Source organism: Nycticebus coucang, chromosome 11 (genome assembly GCF_027406575.1).
Source record: "Nycticebus coucang isolate mNycCou1 chromosome 11, mNycCou1.pri, whole genome shotgun sequence".
Classification (NCBI taxonomy): domain Eukaryota; kingdom Metazoa; phylum Chordata; class Mammalia; order Primates; family Lorisidae; genus Nycticebus; species Nycticebus coucang.
In genome coordinates, this window is record NC_069790.1 from 100253258 (window position 1) to 100269655 (window position 16398).

Sequence of the window (16398 nt, forward strand, 5' to 3'; positions counted from 1 at the left end):
TTGCTCTGTAAGCCTATATCTTATTCTTACTCTATAAATCTACCTTTCTCTTTCTCAATAAACTTTGTTCTGTGCATGTCTTAAAAACAAACAAACAAACAAAAAAATGGTAATTAACCAAGACATAATAAGAAGATGCCTAGTAGAAGCCAGAAAGTCACTTCAGTCCAAAGGCAAAGTAATGCATTCTTTCCCTGAGCAAACCCTGAGCCTCTGCTGGCTGCCAGGCACCAGTGCAGCTATGCGGGAAACACAGATAAGTCCACAATCCTGCCTTCCAGGAGCTCCTAGTCCAGGAGGTGGAAAAGTAAGGGTGAAGTTGCATGTCCAATAGCAGAGAGAGGGAAAAGAGAATTCCAGAGTGAAGGGACAGAAATAGAAAAGACAGCAAGTTGGGGAACACAGAGGATGTGTCTTGGCTGGGAACATCAGGTAGAAGGAAGTGGTGAGAGCTGAGCACGCATGGGAGGTAAGACTACGAAAAAGGAGGTGACCAGATTAACATATATGTGCCTTCAGTTTGGGGTTAATTGAGTCCTTCCCTGGCTTAGTATTGAGTACTTCCTATGTACACAATACTGAGTCAAGCACTGCTCCCACAAGTACAACTGAATAAGAAAGGACCCTACCCTCAGTAAGCCACAGCCTACCAGGGTAAAGAGTTATGCAAACAAATAGAGCAAGGTAAGTGCAAAAAAAGACACATGCTTAAATGCCAAGCATGAGACCCACAAAATCTACACACAGGAACAAGGAGAGAAAGGCAGGCTCCTTGGGAGGTTTTGCAGAGGCGCCATATAATTAGTAACATACTTTCCTGGCATGTTAGAAGTAGAAGACAAGAGGAGTTAGGGAATGACAATTTATAGTCTACTGCAAGGGTCTGTGAGTATAGATACTCTGTGGGCACAGAATTGGGGAGGGCTGATTCAAAGCCTACACAAATGCATTTCTTCCCTTCTGCTCCACGCACTTCCCTTCTGCTCCATTACATGCCTTGGACCGGTTTCTCCCTGCCCTGTGGCTCTGCGGTTTAGCCCAGGATCTGGTTTCTCTTCGATTTTGACCTTGGACTCACTGTCTGGCTGCAGCTCTTTAAATTGCTGATTCTGTGAAAGTTCTGAGGGTCACTCAACTGCCTCTACCAGTTACTCAGTAACAAACTCACAAACTCTGAGGTTCCCAGTGAGGGGAGAAGGAAGAGCATTTATGGGCGCTCTGTGTTCGCTCCACTTGACTAACTTGGCATTGTAAAGAGAGTTTCGTCTTCTACAGGTGCATTCTGGCTTTTACAGTGGAAGGAGCCAATGATTCTGAGCCTGTAAGGACCATTCCCATCCTCCCTCAGTGCTGGCCAAGTAACGGTGTCTTCTTTCTCCTCCTCACACTGCACCAAAGACTGCAGTTTCGTGATATCCTGCTTTGGCTGCATGCTTTTCTTTTTCTTTCTTTTCTTTTCTTTTTTTTTTTTTTTTTTTGAGACAGAGTCTTGCTCGGTGGCCCAAACTAGAGTGCAGTGGCATCGTCATAGCTCACTGCAACCTCAAACTCTTGGGCTGAAGCGTTCCTTCTGCCTCCCGATTAGAGGGAACGACAGGCATATGCCATCATGCCCAGATAATTTTTCTATTTTTTTTTTTTTTGTAGAGATGGGGTATTGCTCTTGCTCAGGCTAGTCTCTAACTCCTGAGCTCAAGCGAGCCTCCTGTCTTAGCCTCCCAGAGTGCTAGGATTATAGGTATGAGCTACTGGACCCAGCCTGCCTGCATATTTTTTTGGCTCTCCAAACCCCATATTCTGGGAAGGATAAGAAAAATCATAAAACAATTTGTTTTCTTGCCCTACTGGGAAACTTCAAAATGGTTTGTGACCCTCAAATAACCAGAAAGACCCTGCAGAGAATCCATTCTCCTCAATTTATTTTTTAAATTTATTGTTGGGGATTCATTGAGGGTACAAGAAACCAGGTTACTCTGAATACACTGATTGCATTTGTTAGGTAAAGACCCTCTTACAATTGTGTCTTGCCCCCAAAAGGTGTGGCACACACCAAGACCCTACCCTCTCACTCCTTCCCTCTCTCTGCTCTTCCTTTCCCCACCCCTCCCTCCTTCTTTCTCTCTCTGCTCTCCCCTTCCCCCACCCCCACCATGTCATTAATTGTCATTAATTGTCCTCATATCAAAATTGAGTACATAGGATTCATTCTTCTCCATTCTTGTGATGCTTTACTAAGAATAATGTGTTCCACTTCCATCTCTCCTCAATTTCTTATCAGACCATTTGGAATAAGAAGGACCCTGGCATGCATTGGCCACTTGCCATTTCAGCTAAGGAAGGGGTTAGTGAGCCCCTCTTTCATGGCATTCTGCTTCCTGGCTTTAAATTTGACTTGTGTGCAGATTTCCAGGAAGAACTGAGCATAATGATGCCGTAAACCAGCTCAGGTATCCAAGGAAATGACCTTACAAAAATGGTAGCCCCATAGTGTAGCAAAAAAAGTAGATTAGCTACCTGTGAACTAGTCTGGCCAAGTCCTGAACCTGCCTGGGGCGTGTCCATAGCATGGAGGCCCACTCGCCATGTGTGTATGATTGTAGAGATAAGGTGATGGTTATGCTGTAGGATGGGGCTTGCTGCAGGCCTCGCCTAAAAAGCTGCCAAGTCTGATCCTGTTTGTACTCTCCTCTTTTTCTTCATGCCTATTTTTCTGCAAGAATGTATCCACAGCCAAGCCATAACAATTTCTAGAGCATTGAGTCACCTTACCAACCCAGGTCAGTCCAGTAGGCCCAGACACCAAAACACACCCAGACTTCTGGTTTGGGTGAGTGTCAGTATCAGACACACTCTAGTGGTGCTGAAAGGTGGACAGGGACTTGTTCCACATGAGACCCAGGACAGCTGGCCATGGAACTTGTGAAGCCATTGATGTTTTTATTATCGACTTGTTACAATAATATTCAGACTTCCTGGTTTCAAGGTCCCAAGGTAGTGCTTTGGAACCTCAGGTGGCAGCACCCTCCTCAGCCACCTGCCACTCATCAGCACCATTTATAGGCCTCAAAGCCCATGCATGACCACCGGCACCCTCCCAGTCACACCTCGCTTTCTGACCCCAGCCTCTGTGTGGGTACAGTCCAGGCCATGGGCCAGGCACATGTGTTTTGGGGATAAATAACTCCTTGTGAGTGGCTGTCTTCCGTCAAGTTCATGCCTTCTACTGCTTGTATTTACACGCAATTACTGGGTAAAGTACTGAGTAGGCTTTTTATTCATAATATTGATGTTTATTTTCATTATGCTATATCAGACGTCCTCAAACTGCAGCCCGCGGGCCACATGAAGCGGTGTGAATTGAATTTGTTCCCGTTTTGTTTTTTACTTCAAAATAAGATATGTGCAGTGTGCATAGGAATTTGTTCATGGTTCTTTTTTAAACTATAGTCCGGCCCTCCAATGGTCTGAGGGACAGTGAATTGGCCCCCTGTTGAAAAAGTTTGAGGATGCCTGTGCTATATGATGCTCCCTAAATACATAGTTTTTAAGTTCAGAACCATCTTTCTCAACCAATCAACCAGTTGTCAGCCAGACATTCCTACCTTAATAATGTCTTGCCATGACCTCAAATTCAACATAATTAAAACGGAACTCATTCCTTCCAAATTGGGCTTTTCCTTCTAGCTTTTCTATTTCTATTACCAATTTCTCAGTCTTTAGGACTAAAAAGCCTGACAGTCTTCCCTCTAAATCATCTCTCATATATTTTTTCTTTTTGTTTTAGAGACAGGGTCTAACTCTGTCCCCCAGGCTGACGTGCAGTGGCGTGATTGTAGCTCACTTTAACCTCCAACTCCTGGGCTCACTTGACCCTCCTGCCCCAGCCTCCCGAGTAGCTGGTACACAGCAGGTGCATGCCACTGTGCCCGGCCTGTCACATGTAATTAGTTCCCTGATACTTCAGACTCTTTTTGAATGATTCCCTAACAGGGTGTTCTCAACCCTAGTTGTACCTCAGAATTATTAGAGGAACCTGGGATCACTTCCTCATACCGTTGTGCAAATTATTCAGTACACAAGGATAAGTGAGCAGTTGGTCCAGCTCACACTGGCACAGAGCTACATTTGATGGGAGTAAGGTGGGGGGTTGCTTTTGAATCCACACAAAGGCACTGTATGAAATAAAAAAGCCCCGGCCATGCCTCTGAAATTCCAATTTGGTATTTATATTTTAAATAGTTACAGTGAGATATATTAACTCTACTCTTAAACAGCTGTGTTTCTTTCTCTCTCTTTTTTTTTATTTTGAGACAGAGTCTCAAGCTGTCGCCCTGGGTAGAGTACCGTGGTGTCACAGCAACCTCAAACTCTTGGGCTTAAGCGATTCTCTTGCCTCAGCCTCCCAAGTAGCTGGGACTACAGGCACCCGCCACAACGCCCGGCTATTTTTTGGTTGTAGTTGTCATTGTTGTTTGGCAGGCCCGGGCTGGGTTTGAACTCGCCAGCTCAGGTATATGTGGCTGGCACCCTGCCAACTGAGCTACAGGCACGGAGCCCCCTTCTCCGTTTTTTTTCGTATTGTTGTTACACGTGTTATTTCTTTGTATGTTATAAATCCAACAATACAGTGCTATATTTATTACTTCTAAAGAATCTCAGAGAAGGAGAGCAAGTATGTATTTATAGTTCGTCACCGTAACCTTTTTATTTACCCTTCCTGTTCCTCTTTATTTCTTCCTGTGGAGTTGAGTTACCATCTGGTGTCATTTCCTTACTCCAATATAGCTTTGCTCCTTGTGCTGTTATTTGCCAAACATATCACATTTTCATATGGTATGGGCCCCAAATATAATTCTAAACATATTATTTTATACAGTTACTTTTTAAATGAACTACAACTCAAATATCACAAAATTCATCCTTCAGTGACTACTGAGGACTAACAGTGAGCATCTTTTCATGTGTATATTGGTCATTTGTCACTCTTCCTTGGAGACATGTCTATTCAGATCCTTTCCCTATTTTTAAATTGGGTGGTCTTCTTGTTTTTGATAATTGTAAGAGTTTTGTTTTGTTTTGTTTTGTTTTGTTTTGCAGTTTTTGGCCAGGGCCGGTTTGAACCTGCCACCTCCGGTTTATGGGGCTGGTGCCCTACTCCTTGAGACACAGGTACGGCACTGTAAGAGTTATTTTTAACATATATATATATATTTTTTTTTTTTTTTGAGACAGAGTCTCAGTCACTCTGGGTTTGAGTGCAGTCATATCCTAGCTCACAGCAACCTCATACTCCTGGGCTCAGGTGACCCTCTTGCCTCAGCCTCTGAATAGCTGAGACTATAGGCACCTGCCACAAGGCCCAGCTAGTTTTTTCTATTTTTAGTACAGACAGAGTCTCTCTTTGCTCAGGTTGGTCTCGAACTCCTGAGCTCAAGCAACCCACCCACCTCGGCCTCCCAGGGCCTAGGCATGAGCCACCCCACCAGCCTAATATATTCTTGACACACGTCATTATCAGATAAATGATTTACAAATATTTTCTTCCATTCTGTGGGTTGTCTTTCACTTTCTTGACAGGTCCTTAAAGTACACACACACACACACAATTTTTTTTTCAAAATATTAAGGGGGGTACAAATGTTTTTGGTCACATGAATAGCTTTTGTAATGCTTGAGTCATGGCTATAAGTGTCACCCAAATAATATCCATTGTACCTCTCTCCTTCTCCTCCCCTCTTTGATTTCCACTTGGTTTTACTATAAAATTTTTTTTTGTTTGTTTTTGGTTTTTGGTTTTGTAGAGACAGAGTTTCACTTTATTGCCCTCGGTAGAGTGCCGTGGCATCACACAGCTCATGCAACCTCCAACTCCTGGGCTTAGGCGATTCTCCTGCCTCAGCCTCCCGAGTAGCTGGGACTACAGGCGCCCGCCACAACACCCGGCTATTTTTTTGTTGCAGTTTGGCCGGGGCTGGGTTTGAACCCGCCACCCTCGGCATATGGGGCCCGCACCCTGTTCACTTATAGTAGGGTGCCACCTACTATAGTAGGTGCCACCCTACTATAAAATTTTTTAATTTAAAAAAAGCTTCTGGCTCGGTGCCTGTGGCTCAAGCGGCTAAGGTGCCAGCCACATACACCTGAGCTGGCAGTTTCAAATACAGCCCAGGCCCACCAAACAACAATGGTGGCTGCAACCAAAAAATAGCCGGGCGTTGTGGCGGGCACTTGTAGTCCCAGCTGCGTGGGAGGCTAAGGCAGGAGAATCACTTGAGCCCAGGAATTTGAGGTTGCTGTGAGCTGTGATGTCACTCTGTGATGGCCACTCTACCCAGGGCGACAGCTTGAGACTCTATCTCAAAAAAAAAAAAAAAAAAGCTTTTACTTTTGGTTATTCCTACTTACCTATTTTTTCTTTTGTAGCTTTTGCTTTTGGTATCATATTTAAGAAACCATTGTCTAATCCAACATCATGAAGATTTACCTCTGTTTTATCATTTAAGTCTTTGATCCATTTTGAGTTAATTTTTGCATGTGATGTGAGGTGGGGCATCAGTTTCATTCTTCTGCATGTGGACATCCGGTTGTATCACCACCATTTGTTGAAAAGACTATTCTTGCCCTGTTGAATGGTGTTGGCACTGTTTCATTTCCTAGGGCTGCTATAACAAATGACCACAAACTGTGTGGCTTAAAATAACAGAATTTTTAAAATCTCACAGTTCAGGAGGGTAGAAGTCCAAATCAAGATGTCATCAGGGTTGGTTCCTTCTGATGGCTCTAAAAGAGAAAGCATCCCTGCCTCTCTCCTGGCTTCTGATAGCTGCTGGCAATTTTTGGCATTTGTTGGCTTATAGATACATCACTTTGATCTCCACCATCATTGTCACATGGCATTCTCCCTGTGTATCTGTTCAGTGGTTTCCATCTCCTTAATGAAGCCTTCCTTAGCATGCACAGCCCATGACAGTAAGCCTAAACTCAGTAGCATTTATTATGTGCTACTTTGCCCAAGTATTTATAGTTACCTTCTATGGATAGGTGCTGCCTCCTTGGGTGGGCCATAAAGTGCTCTTCTGCTTTTTTATATTCCCAGCATATTTGATGCTCAGTAAATATTTGTTAAATGATATGAAACTTAGAGAAGTATTAATAACAGAGAATATGACTGAACATGATGACTCACACCTGTAATCCCAGCACTTTGAGAGGCCAGGGTGGAAGGATTGCTTGAGACCGGGAGTTCAAGACTAGTCTGAGCAACATACCAAGACCCTGTTTCTACAAAAAATAAAAATAGTAGTGGGACACAATGGCACACACCTGTAGTCCCAGCTACTTGGGAGGCTGAAGTGGGAAAATCCCTTTAGCCCAAGAATTCAGTGTTGCAATGAGCTATGATCACGTCACTGTCCTCCAGCCTGGGTATTCCAGAAGTCTCCATGCATGGGACATACACATAAAAAATTAACTCCCATAACAACACATATCTTGGAACATGTTTGTCATGAGTGGGAGAGAAGACTTCGTGTGTGTATGTGTGTGAAGACTCTTGTGTGTGTGTGTAGAAAAAGGTGGCCAATAGAGAATAGTCTGTAAATATTTTGTAAAATTTTGTAAATAAAGGTAGATTTAGCTACAATTTCCCAGTTTCCCTATGTGTGGCAAATTTGGGGCACACTGTAATCCCACTGATACATCCACTCAATAAGCTATTCTTTTTTTTTTTTTTTTGAGACAGAGCCTCAAGCTGTTGCCCTGGGTAGAGTGCTGTGGCATCACAGCTCACAGCAACCTCCAACTCCTGGGCTCAAGCGATTCTCCTGCCTCCGCCTCCCAAGTATCTGGGACTACAGGCACCCACCACAACGCCCAGCTATTTTTTGGTTGCGGCCATCATTGTTGTTTGGTGGGCCTGAGATGGATTTGAAGTTGCCCGCTCAGGCGTATGTGGCTAGAGCCTTAGCCGCTTGAGCCACAGTTGCTGAGCCAGCTATTCTTTTTTTTGAGACAGAGTCTCACTTTGTTGCCCTCAGTAGAGTGCCATGGCCTCATACCTCACAGCAATCTCCAACTCTTGGCTTCAAGAGATTCTCTTGCTCAGCCTCCCAAGTAGCTGGGACTACAGGTGCCTGCCACAATGCCCAGCTATTTTTTTTTTTTTTTTGTAGAGACAGAGTCTCACTTTATCGCCCTCGGTAGATTGCCATGATGTCACAGGACTCACAGCAACCTCCAGCTCTTGGGCTTCCTCGATTCTCCTGCCTCGGCCTCCAGAGCAGCTGGGACTACACGTGCCCGCCACAACGCCCAGCTATTTTTTGGTTGCAGTTCAGCTGGGGCTGGTATTTTTAGAGACTGAGTCTCGCTCTGGCTCAGGCTGGTCTCAAACCTGGTTGTTCCGGAAATCCACCCACCTTGGCTTCCCAGACTGTAAGAATTACAGGCATGAGCCACTGCGCCCAGCCTAAGCTATTCTTTTTTTAAAAACAGTTTTATTGAGATATCATTCATGTACCATATAATTAACCCATTTAAACTGTTCAAATCGGTGGTTTAGCATATATCACCATTTTCATCACCTCCACTAGCAGTTATTTCCCATTTTCCCCAGGATTCCCATCCATAGGCAAATCTTTCTGTCTCTATGGATTTGCATATTCTAGACATTTCATACAAAGGGAATCACAAAACACATGGTCCTTAGGGCTTCTTTCTTAGCATCATGTATTCAAGGCTCATCCAAGTTGTAGCATGTTTCAAGACTTCATTTCCTTTTGTTGCTGAGTCATATTTCATCTAATAGATATAGATATCATATGCATATATAGATTTATACGTTGAATAATAATTCATCTTATAGATATATTACATTTTGTTTATCTATTCATCAGTTGATGGACTTTTGAGTTGTTTCCACTTTTTTGACTGATACGAATATTCAAAATATGCTATGAACATTTGTGTTTATGCAGACGTGTTTTCATTTCTCTTGAAGATATACATAGGAGTGGAATTGATGGCTCATTTGGTAACTCTATGTTTAATCTTTTGGAATAATGTCAAGACTGTTAAAAAAAACTACACTGTTTTACTGTCCCTCCAGCAGCACACGAGAGTTCAATTTCACTACATCCTCACTGACACTTGTTACTTGTCTTTTTGATATCGCCATCCGAGTGGACAGGAAACAGTAGTTCACAGTAGTTTTGATCTGGATTTCCCTGGTAGCTAATGATGTGCAGCTTCTTTTCATATGCTTATTGGACATTTGTATATCTTCTTTGGAGAAATGTCTATTCAAATTGTTTTCCCATTTTTTAATTGAGCTATTTGTCTTTTTATCGCTTAGAGTACTTAATATACTCTAGATATAAGTCCCTTATCAGATATATGATCTGAAAATTTCTCACATTCTGTGAGTTAATAGTTCACCTTTTTTTTTTTTCAGACAGAAGTTCACTTTAGAGTGCCTTGGTATCATCCTAGCTCACGGCAAACCCCAACTCCTGGTTCAAGGGATCTTCTTGCCTCAGCCTCCTGTAGCTGGGACTACAGATGCCTGCCGTGACGCCTGGCTAAGCTTTTCCCTTTCTTGATGGTGTTCTCTGAAGCATGGAACTTTTTGGCTTGGATGATGTCCAAGTTTTCCAATATTTTTTTGTTTCTTGTTGCTATTCTTTATCCTTAAAAATTTTGGACGTGGCTTGGCGCCTGTAGCTCAATGGCTAGGGTGCCAGCCACATACACCGGAGCTGGCAGGTTCGAACCCAGCCTGGGCCTGCGAAACAACAATGACAACTACAACAACAACCAAAAAATAGCTGGGCGTTGTGGCGGGCGCCTGTAGTCCCAGCTACTTGGGAGCTGAGGCAAGAGAATCGCTTAAGTCCAAGAGTTTGAGGTTGCTGTGAGCTGTAACACCACAGTGCTCTACCAAGGGTGATATAATGAGACTCTGTCTCAAAAAAATAAACGAATTTTGGACGTGAAGATTGTATAGAGACAGAAAACAGCTCATGTTGAATCTGCTCATTTGTTGAAACATAATATATATCTATTCAAATAAATTTTAGCAGAAAGAGAAATTATTGGTTGTGACTTCTGAGAAAGTTTTAACAATTAACCCAAGGTGATCCAGAGATGATTATGTATTTGTTGCTTATTTCTTTTCTTTTTTGCATTCCAAAAGCATCTCTGGAGAGTTTCTTTAGCTTTTCTACGGCTCTGTTTTAAAAGAATTATCCTTGAGGCTGGGTCAAGTGGCTCATGCCTGTAATCCTAGCAACTCTGGGAGGCTGATGCCTATGGATTGCCTGAGCTCACAAGTTCAAGACCAGCCTGAGCCAGAGCAAGACCTCGTCTCTAAAAATAGCTGGGCGTTGTGACGGGCACCTGTAGTCCTAGCTACTTGGGAGGCTGAGGCAAGAGAATCTCTTGAGCCCAAGAGTTGGAGGTTGCTGTGAGCTGTGACGCCATGGCACTCTACTGAGGGCAACAAAGTGAAACTGTCTCAAAAAAAGGGTGGTGCCTGTGGCTCAAGGAGTAGGGCGCCGGCCCCATATATACTGGAGGTGGTGGGTTCAAACCCGGCCCCGACCAAAAACAGCCAAAAAAATAAAAAATAAATAAATAAAAATAAATTCCTTAAAAAAAGGAAAAAGAATTATCCTTGATATGAAATCATATAATCACTTTACCAAAATTTTTAGATAAAATCTTGAGAAAAGAAAACAATCATGCAGAACTCATCATCTTTATACATCTGTCGTCACTCCCTGGAAAGAGCTAGATTCACAATCTCTAATAGCATCAGAGATCGCTCTCCAGCTTTTTCCTCTCTTGTTTTAGCTACATGGCCAGAAATGCCATCCCTGGCAGCTCCAAGTTTTACATCTTGCAATTGTGACACTAGGGGGGGCTTCTCATGTCGTTCATGCATCCACAGGCCAAACAAAGCAGATCTGCTACCTGCCTCTTCCCCCCACAGTGCATGCCATCCCCCAGCCCCAGCCACACACCTTATATGAAAAGCTCTTTTTTGGGGCAGCGCCTGTGGCTCAAGGAGTAGGGTGCTGGTCCCATATGCCGGAGGTGGCGGGTTCAAACCCAGCCCCGGCCAAAAACCACCAAAAAAAAAAAAAAGAAAAGCTCTTTTTTGTTAAGATATACAAGAGTGAATAGTGGTCATTGGGGATTTGTTTTGAGACAGGGTTTTGCTCTGTCACCTGAGCTAGAGTGCAGTAGCATCATCATAGGGCACTGCAACCTCAAACTCCTGGGCTCAAGGGATCCTCCTCCCCAGCGTCCCAAAGTGCTAGGACTACAGGTGTGAGCCACTGTGCCCAGCCACTTCATACTTTTTATTATGTGCATGAATTACTTCCTAAAAAGTTTAAAAGTAGGGCAGTGCCTGTGGCTCAAAGGAGTAGGGCGCTGGCCCCATATGCTGGGGGTGGTGGATTCAAACCCAGCTTGGCCAAAAACTGCAAAAAAAAAAAAGTTTAAAAGTAAACTTTTAGCTGGTGGGAATGCAAACTAATACGTTCCTTTTGGAAAGATGTTTGGAAATCACTTAGAGATCTAAAAATAGACCTGCCATTCAATCCTACAATTCCTCTACTAGGTATATATCCAGAAGACCAAAAATCACATTATAACAAAGATATTTGTACCAGAATATTTATTGCAGTCCAATTCATAATTGCTAAATCATGGAAGAAGCCCAAGTGCCCACTGACCCATGAATGGATCAATAAGTTGTGGTATATGTACACCACGGAATATTATGGAGCCTTCAAGAAAAATGGAGACTTTACCTCTTTCATGTTTACATGGATGGAGCTGGAACATATTCTTCTTAGTAAAGTATCTCAAGAATGGAGGAAAAAGTATCCAATGTACTCAGCCCTACTATGAAACTAATTTATAGCTTTCATATGAAAGTTATAACCCAATTATAACCTAAGAATATGGGGAAAGGGGAAATGGAGGGGAGAGGGAGAGGATGGGTGGAGGGAGGGTAATTGGTGGGACTACACCTACGTTGCATCTTACAAGGGTACATGTGAAACTTACTAAATGTAGAATATAAATGTCTTAACACACAATAACTAAGAAAATGCCAGGAAGGCTATGTTAACCAGTGTGATAAAAATATGTCAAATTGTATATAAAACCAGTGTAAGGTGCCCCATGATTGCATTAATGTACACAGCTATGATTTAATTAAAAATAAAAATAAAAAGAAGAAAAAGGCTTGGCACCATGGCTCAAGCAGCTAAGGCACCAGCCACATACACCTGAGCTGGTGGGATCGAATCCAGCTCGGGGCCCGCCAAACAACAATGATGGCTGCAACCAAAAAATAGCTGGCGTTGGGCGGCGCCTGTGGCTCAGGGGGTAGGGTGCTGGCTCCATATGCCAGAGGTGCCGGGTTCAAACCCAGCCCTGGCCAAAAACTGCAAAAAAAAAAAAGAAAAATGAAAATAGCCGGCATTGTGGCAGGCTCCTGTAGTCCCAGATACTTGGGAGGCCAAGCTGTGATGCCACAGCACCCTACCCAGGGGTACAGCTTGAGGCTCTGTCTCCAACAAAAAAGTGAACTTTTAATTTTTATTTTTTGAGACAGAGTCCTGCTCTGTCACCCTGGGTAGAGTGCTGTGTCATCACAGCTCACAGTAACCTCAAACTCTTGGGCTCAAGTGATTCTCTTGTCTCAGCCTCCCAAGTAGCTGAGACTACAGGCGCCCGCCACAGTGCCTGGCTATTTTTCAGAGATGGGGTCTTGCTCTTGTTCAGACTGGTCTTGAACCCGTGAGCTCAGACAATCCACCCACCTCAGCCTCCCAAGTGCTGGGATTACAGGCATGAGCCAACACGCCCTGCCTATTTTTGTCTTTCTGATAATAGCCATTCTAATAGGGATAAAATGATACCTCATTGTGGTTTTAATTTGCATTTCCCTGCTGATTATTGATATTGAGCATTTTTTGTTTTTGTTTTGCCATTTGTCTTCTTTTGAGAAATGGCAAAACAAAAGATCATTTGCCCATTTTTAAATTGGATTTTTTTTTCAGATCATTTGCCCATTTTTAAATTGGATTTTTTTTTCTGTTCTGTTTAGATATTTGAGTTCCTTATATATTCTAGATAGTTCCTCTGTAAGATGAATAGTTTGCAATGTTTTCTACCATTCTGTAGGTTGTTTTCTCACACTGTTGATTGTTTCTTTTTCTGTGCAGAAGCTTTTTAGTTTGATGTAATTCTATTTGTTTATTTTGCTTCTGAGGTCTTATTCATAAAATAATCTCTCATACCAATGTCCTGAAGCATTTCTCCTATGTTTTGTCTCAATAATTTTATAATTTTTGGTCTTACATTTAGGTCTTTGATCTATTTTGAGTTGGTTCTGTATAGGGTGAGAAGTAGAGGTCTAATTTTATTCTTCTGCATATGAACATCCAGTTTTCCCAGCACCGTTTATTGAAGAGACTATTCTTTTCTCAATGAGTGTTCTTAGTAACTTTGTCAAACATCAGTTGGCTGTAAATATGTGAATTAATTTCTGAGTTCTCTATTCTGTTCCAGTGGTCTTTGTATCATTTTTATGCCAGTACCATGCTGTTTTGTTCACTATAGTTTTATAGTCTATTTCAAAGTCTGATAGTTAATCCTTCCAGCTTTATTCTTTTGCTCAGGATTGCTTTCATATTTGGGGTCTTTTGTGGTTCCGTATAAATTTTAAGATTTTTCTATTTCTGTGAAGAATGTCATTGATTTTGATAGGGGTTGCATTGAATCTGTAGTTTGCTTTGTGTAGTAAGATTTTGTTCCAGATGCTTAAACTGTGACTATGAATAGGATGGCTCTGCTGGCTCAGGGAACGGTATGATTGACCAAGCTGGTCACCAATCATTCTGACCTCACCAGCACCCAGGCTCCCTCCAGTAACATAAGGAATGAAGATGAAAGTATCTCATATCAAAGATATAATGCTGGACTCTGAAACAAATTTGTTCCTTTAATGGGATTGTTTTTGACAAATTGGACCCTGGTTTTGACAATTTTGACAATTTTCCCCTGTTAAAATACAAATCCATGTTCAGAGTGGTGGCAGGCCACATGAACAAGTAATGAGCTTGGGCAGCCACCAGAACTTGAGTATGAATTAGTTTAGGAAGAACAAAAAACTTCTTAAGAAAACATGATACCTAATGAGATGGTTGGGGGTTTTGTTGTTAGTGATTGAGGAAATTAGATATTTTAATATCTTGTATGAATGTTGAGGGGAAGAGACTGAAGGAGGGTCCAGAGTCAAAGCAATGCTGAGTGCCGGGGGGCAATCTGACAGCTCATAGTCCTGCTCTCACAAATTCAGGCTAGGTGCAGGGGCTCACACCTGAAATCTTAGCACTCTGGGAGACCGAGGCAGGTGGACTGCTTGAGTTCAGGAGTTTGAGACCAACCTGAGCAAGAATGAGACCCTGTCTCTACTAAAAAGGGAAAAACTAGCTGGCTTAGTGGTGCACGCCTAGAGTTCCAGCGCTACTCTGAAGGCTGAGGCAAGAGGATTACTCAAACCCAACAGTTTGAGGTTGCTGTGAGCCATGACACCACGGCACGACTCTACCCAGGGCGACAGAGTGAGAATATGTCTCAAAAAAAAAAAAAACACATACATAATTCAGGCCGAAGCAAGATACTAACTTCCTAGTTTCTTGAAGTAATCACTGGAAATGGAAGGAAAAGCCAGGATATGCTGGAGAATGTAGGCACACGAAACCGGCTCTAGGGGGCGGGCATCCTCCCACCTCCCCGTTGGGCAGAAGTGCTCGCTGGAAGAAGTGGTTGTAAAGAGAAGGTTGAAGGTGGCACGAAAAATGTCTTGGGCCAGTCTCTGTACTGCTAAGTAGGGCCTACCACCTTGGCCCACCAAGCCCTGTGCAGGCCATGTCTGCACCAAAATGCCAGGGTTTGACTTACCTTCTGTTCTAAGAACCAGTCTGACAACTGCTTGTGCCCTCCTCATCCCACAGATGGTAGAGTTTTCTGATCTATCAAGAAGAGGCCAGCACTTTGTAAGTGGTCAGGCACTCGCCCTTCATTCAACCAGCCAGCCTCCACCAACCTCCCACCGCCATCAGAAGCAGGCTCATGGAGGGCCCAAGGAGGGCCCTGGGGTCTCTAGGGAAAAGGCAATGCTCAGTCTGGTCCCACTATGCTCTGGCTCCTGACACCCTGGACAGGGGCTCTTCCCTGCACACACCAAAGAGTGACCAGGCTTATAAACATGCCAACTTGCTTGTAAATCAATCTTTTCAGAGTCTACAATTTCCCAAGTCATAAAACCTCAGAGCTTTAGCGATCTTCAGAAAATATTAAGGCCACCATTCCAGGAAGACTCAATGTTGCTATTTGTCAAAGGAAAAAACTGAAGTGCAGAGAGATCAAGGGGTTTGTCCAAGTCTTACAGCTACTTAGTGGCAGACTTGGAACTAGAAAGGTTTCAACTCCCACTCAATGTTCTTTCCTCTAGAATCTAGCCTCTGTCCCCTTCTTATTTTTGGCATGAGAGAGAAGGATTATATTTGTGTTTCTAGAAAAGCATTGCTCTTGGATTGAATTCCGATTTTCTCTTTTCAAGGCTCATTGAAAGCCACATAAAAACATTTCTCTGCTGGATTTGAGTTTTAAAAAACTGAATTTGAATTTAAAAAATAGCAAATCTGGTACCCTAATGAGATAATGAATGCACAAGTACTTTGAAAAAGGTACAGCACTTCAGTGCTTTTCAGATATAAGCTGCTATTATGCTCTTGAAAAGAAATGCATAGGTATCACTGACGTGGGGGCTGGGGCTGGGGGCCTGGCAAAGATGGTGAATCACAGACTAAGGGACAGGGGGTTTCTACAGAAGGCTGACTCATTTCTTGGTTGTCCCAAGCTTAGTGAGCGGATTTCTTGGGGTTTTTCCCACCTTAGTAAAGAACTGATTAGTGGGTTCTTTCTGGGGTTAAGCACTGCAGGAAGAGCTGCCCACAGTGTGGGAGTGGATCACCTGTATCCAGACTGCCCAGGCCACTGTGGTTACTGCAGTTAGTGATGGTTAGCTGTCCACATAACCAAGTCTCTGGACCCACCTGTAAAGGAGCCCCATTGTGCTTCCCCTTGCTGGAGCTGCTGAAAGGAGGTCATAGGCAAAGGTAAAGAAAAAGTCAGTAGTTATGCTGTAAAAACAAGTATCCTAGAACAGGCTACATCAGGGTGATCTGGTATGTAGGATGGATTCCTAAGAAAAGTTGAACCTGCTTAATGTTCACAGCAAACAATTTGGTGGAAGGGTGCACCAGTTGGTAGTTTTCAGTTGTAAAGGTGAGTGAAAAACCATCTTATTTT

General features: G+C 43.1%; 1 protein-coding gene across 1 annotated transcript in view; it reads left to right on the forward strand.

The window, feature by feature from the left end:
* The first annotated feature begins 203 nt into the window (after positions 1-203).
* The window catches only part of TSPAN33 (tetraspanin 33), a 58572-nt gene continuing 42377 nt past the window's right edge, over positions 204-16398 (forward strand). Inside the window, exon 1 of the mRNA XM_053553798.1 lies at positions 204-251. Within this exon, the coding sequence (XP_053409773.1) occupies positions 242-251 (10 nt within the window). The 5' untranslated portion in view covers positions 204-241. The remainder of the gene's footprint in view (positions 252-16398) is intronic.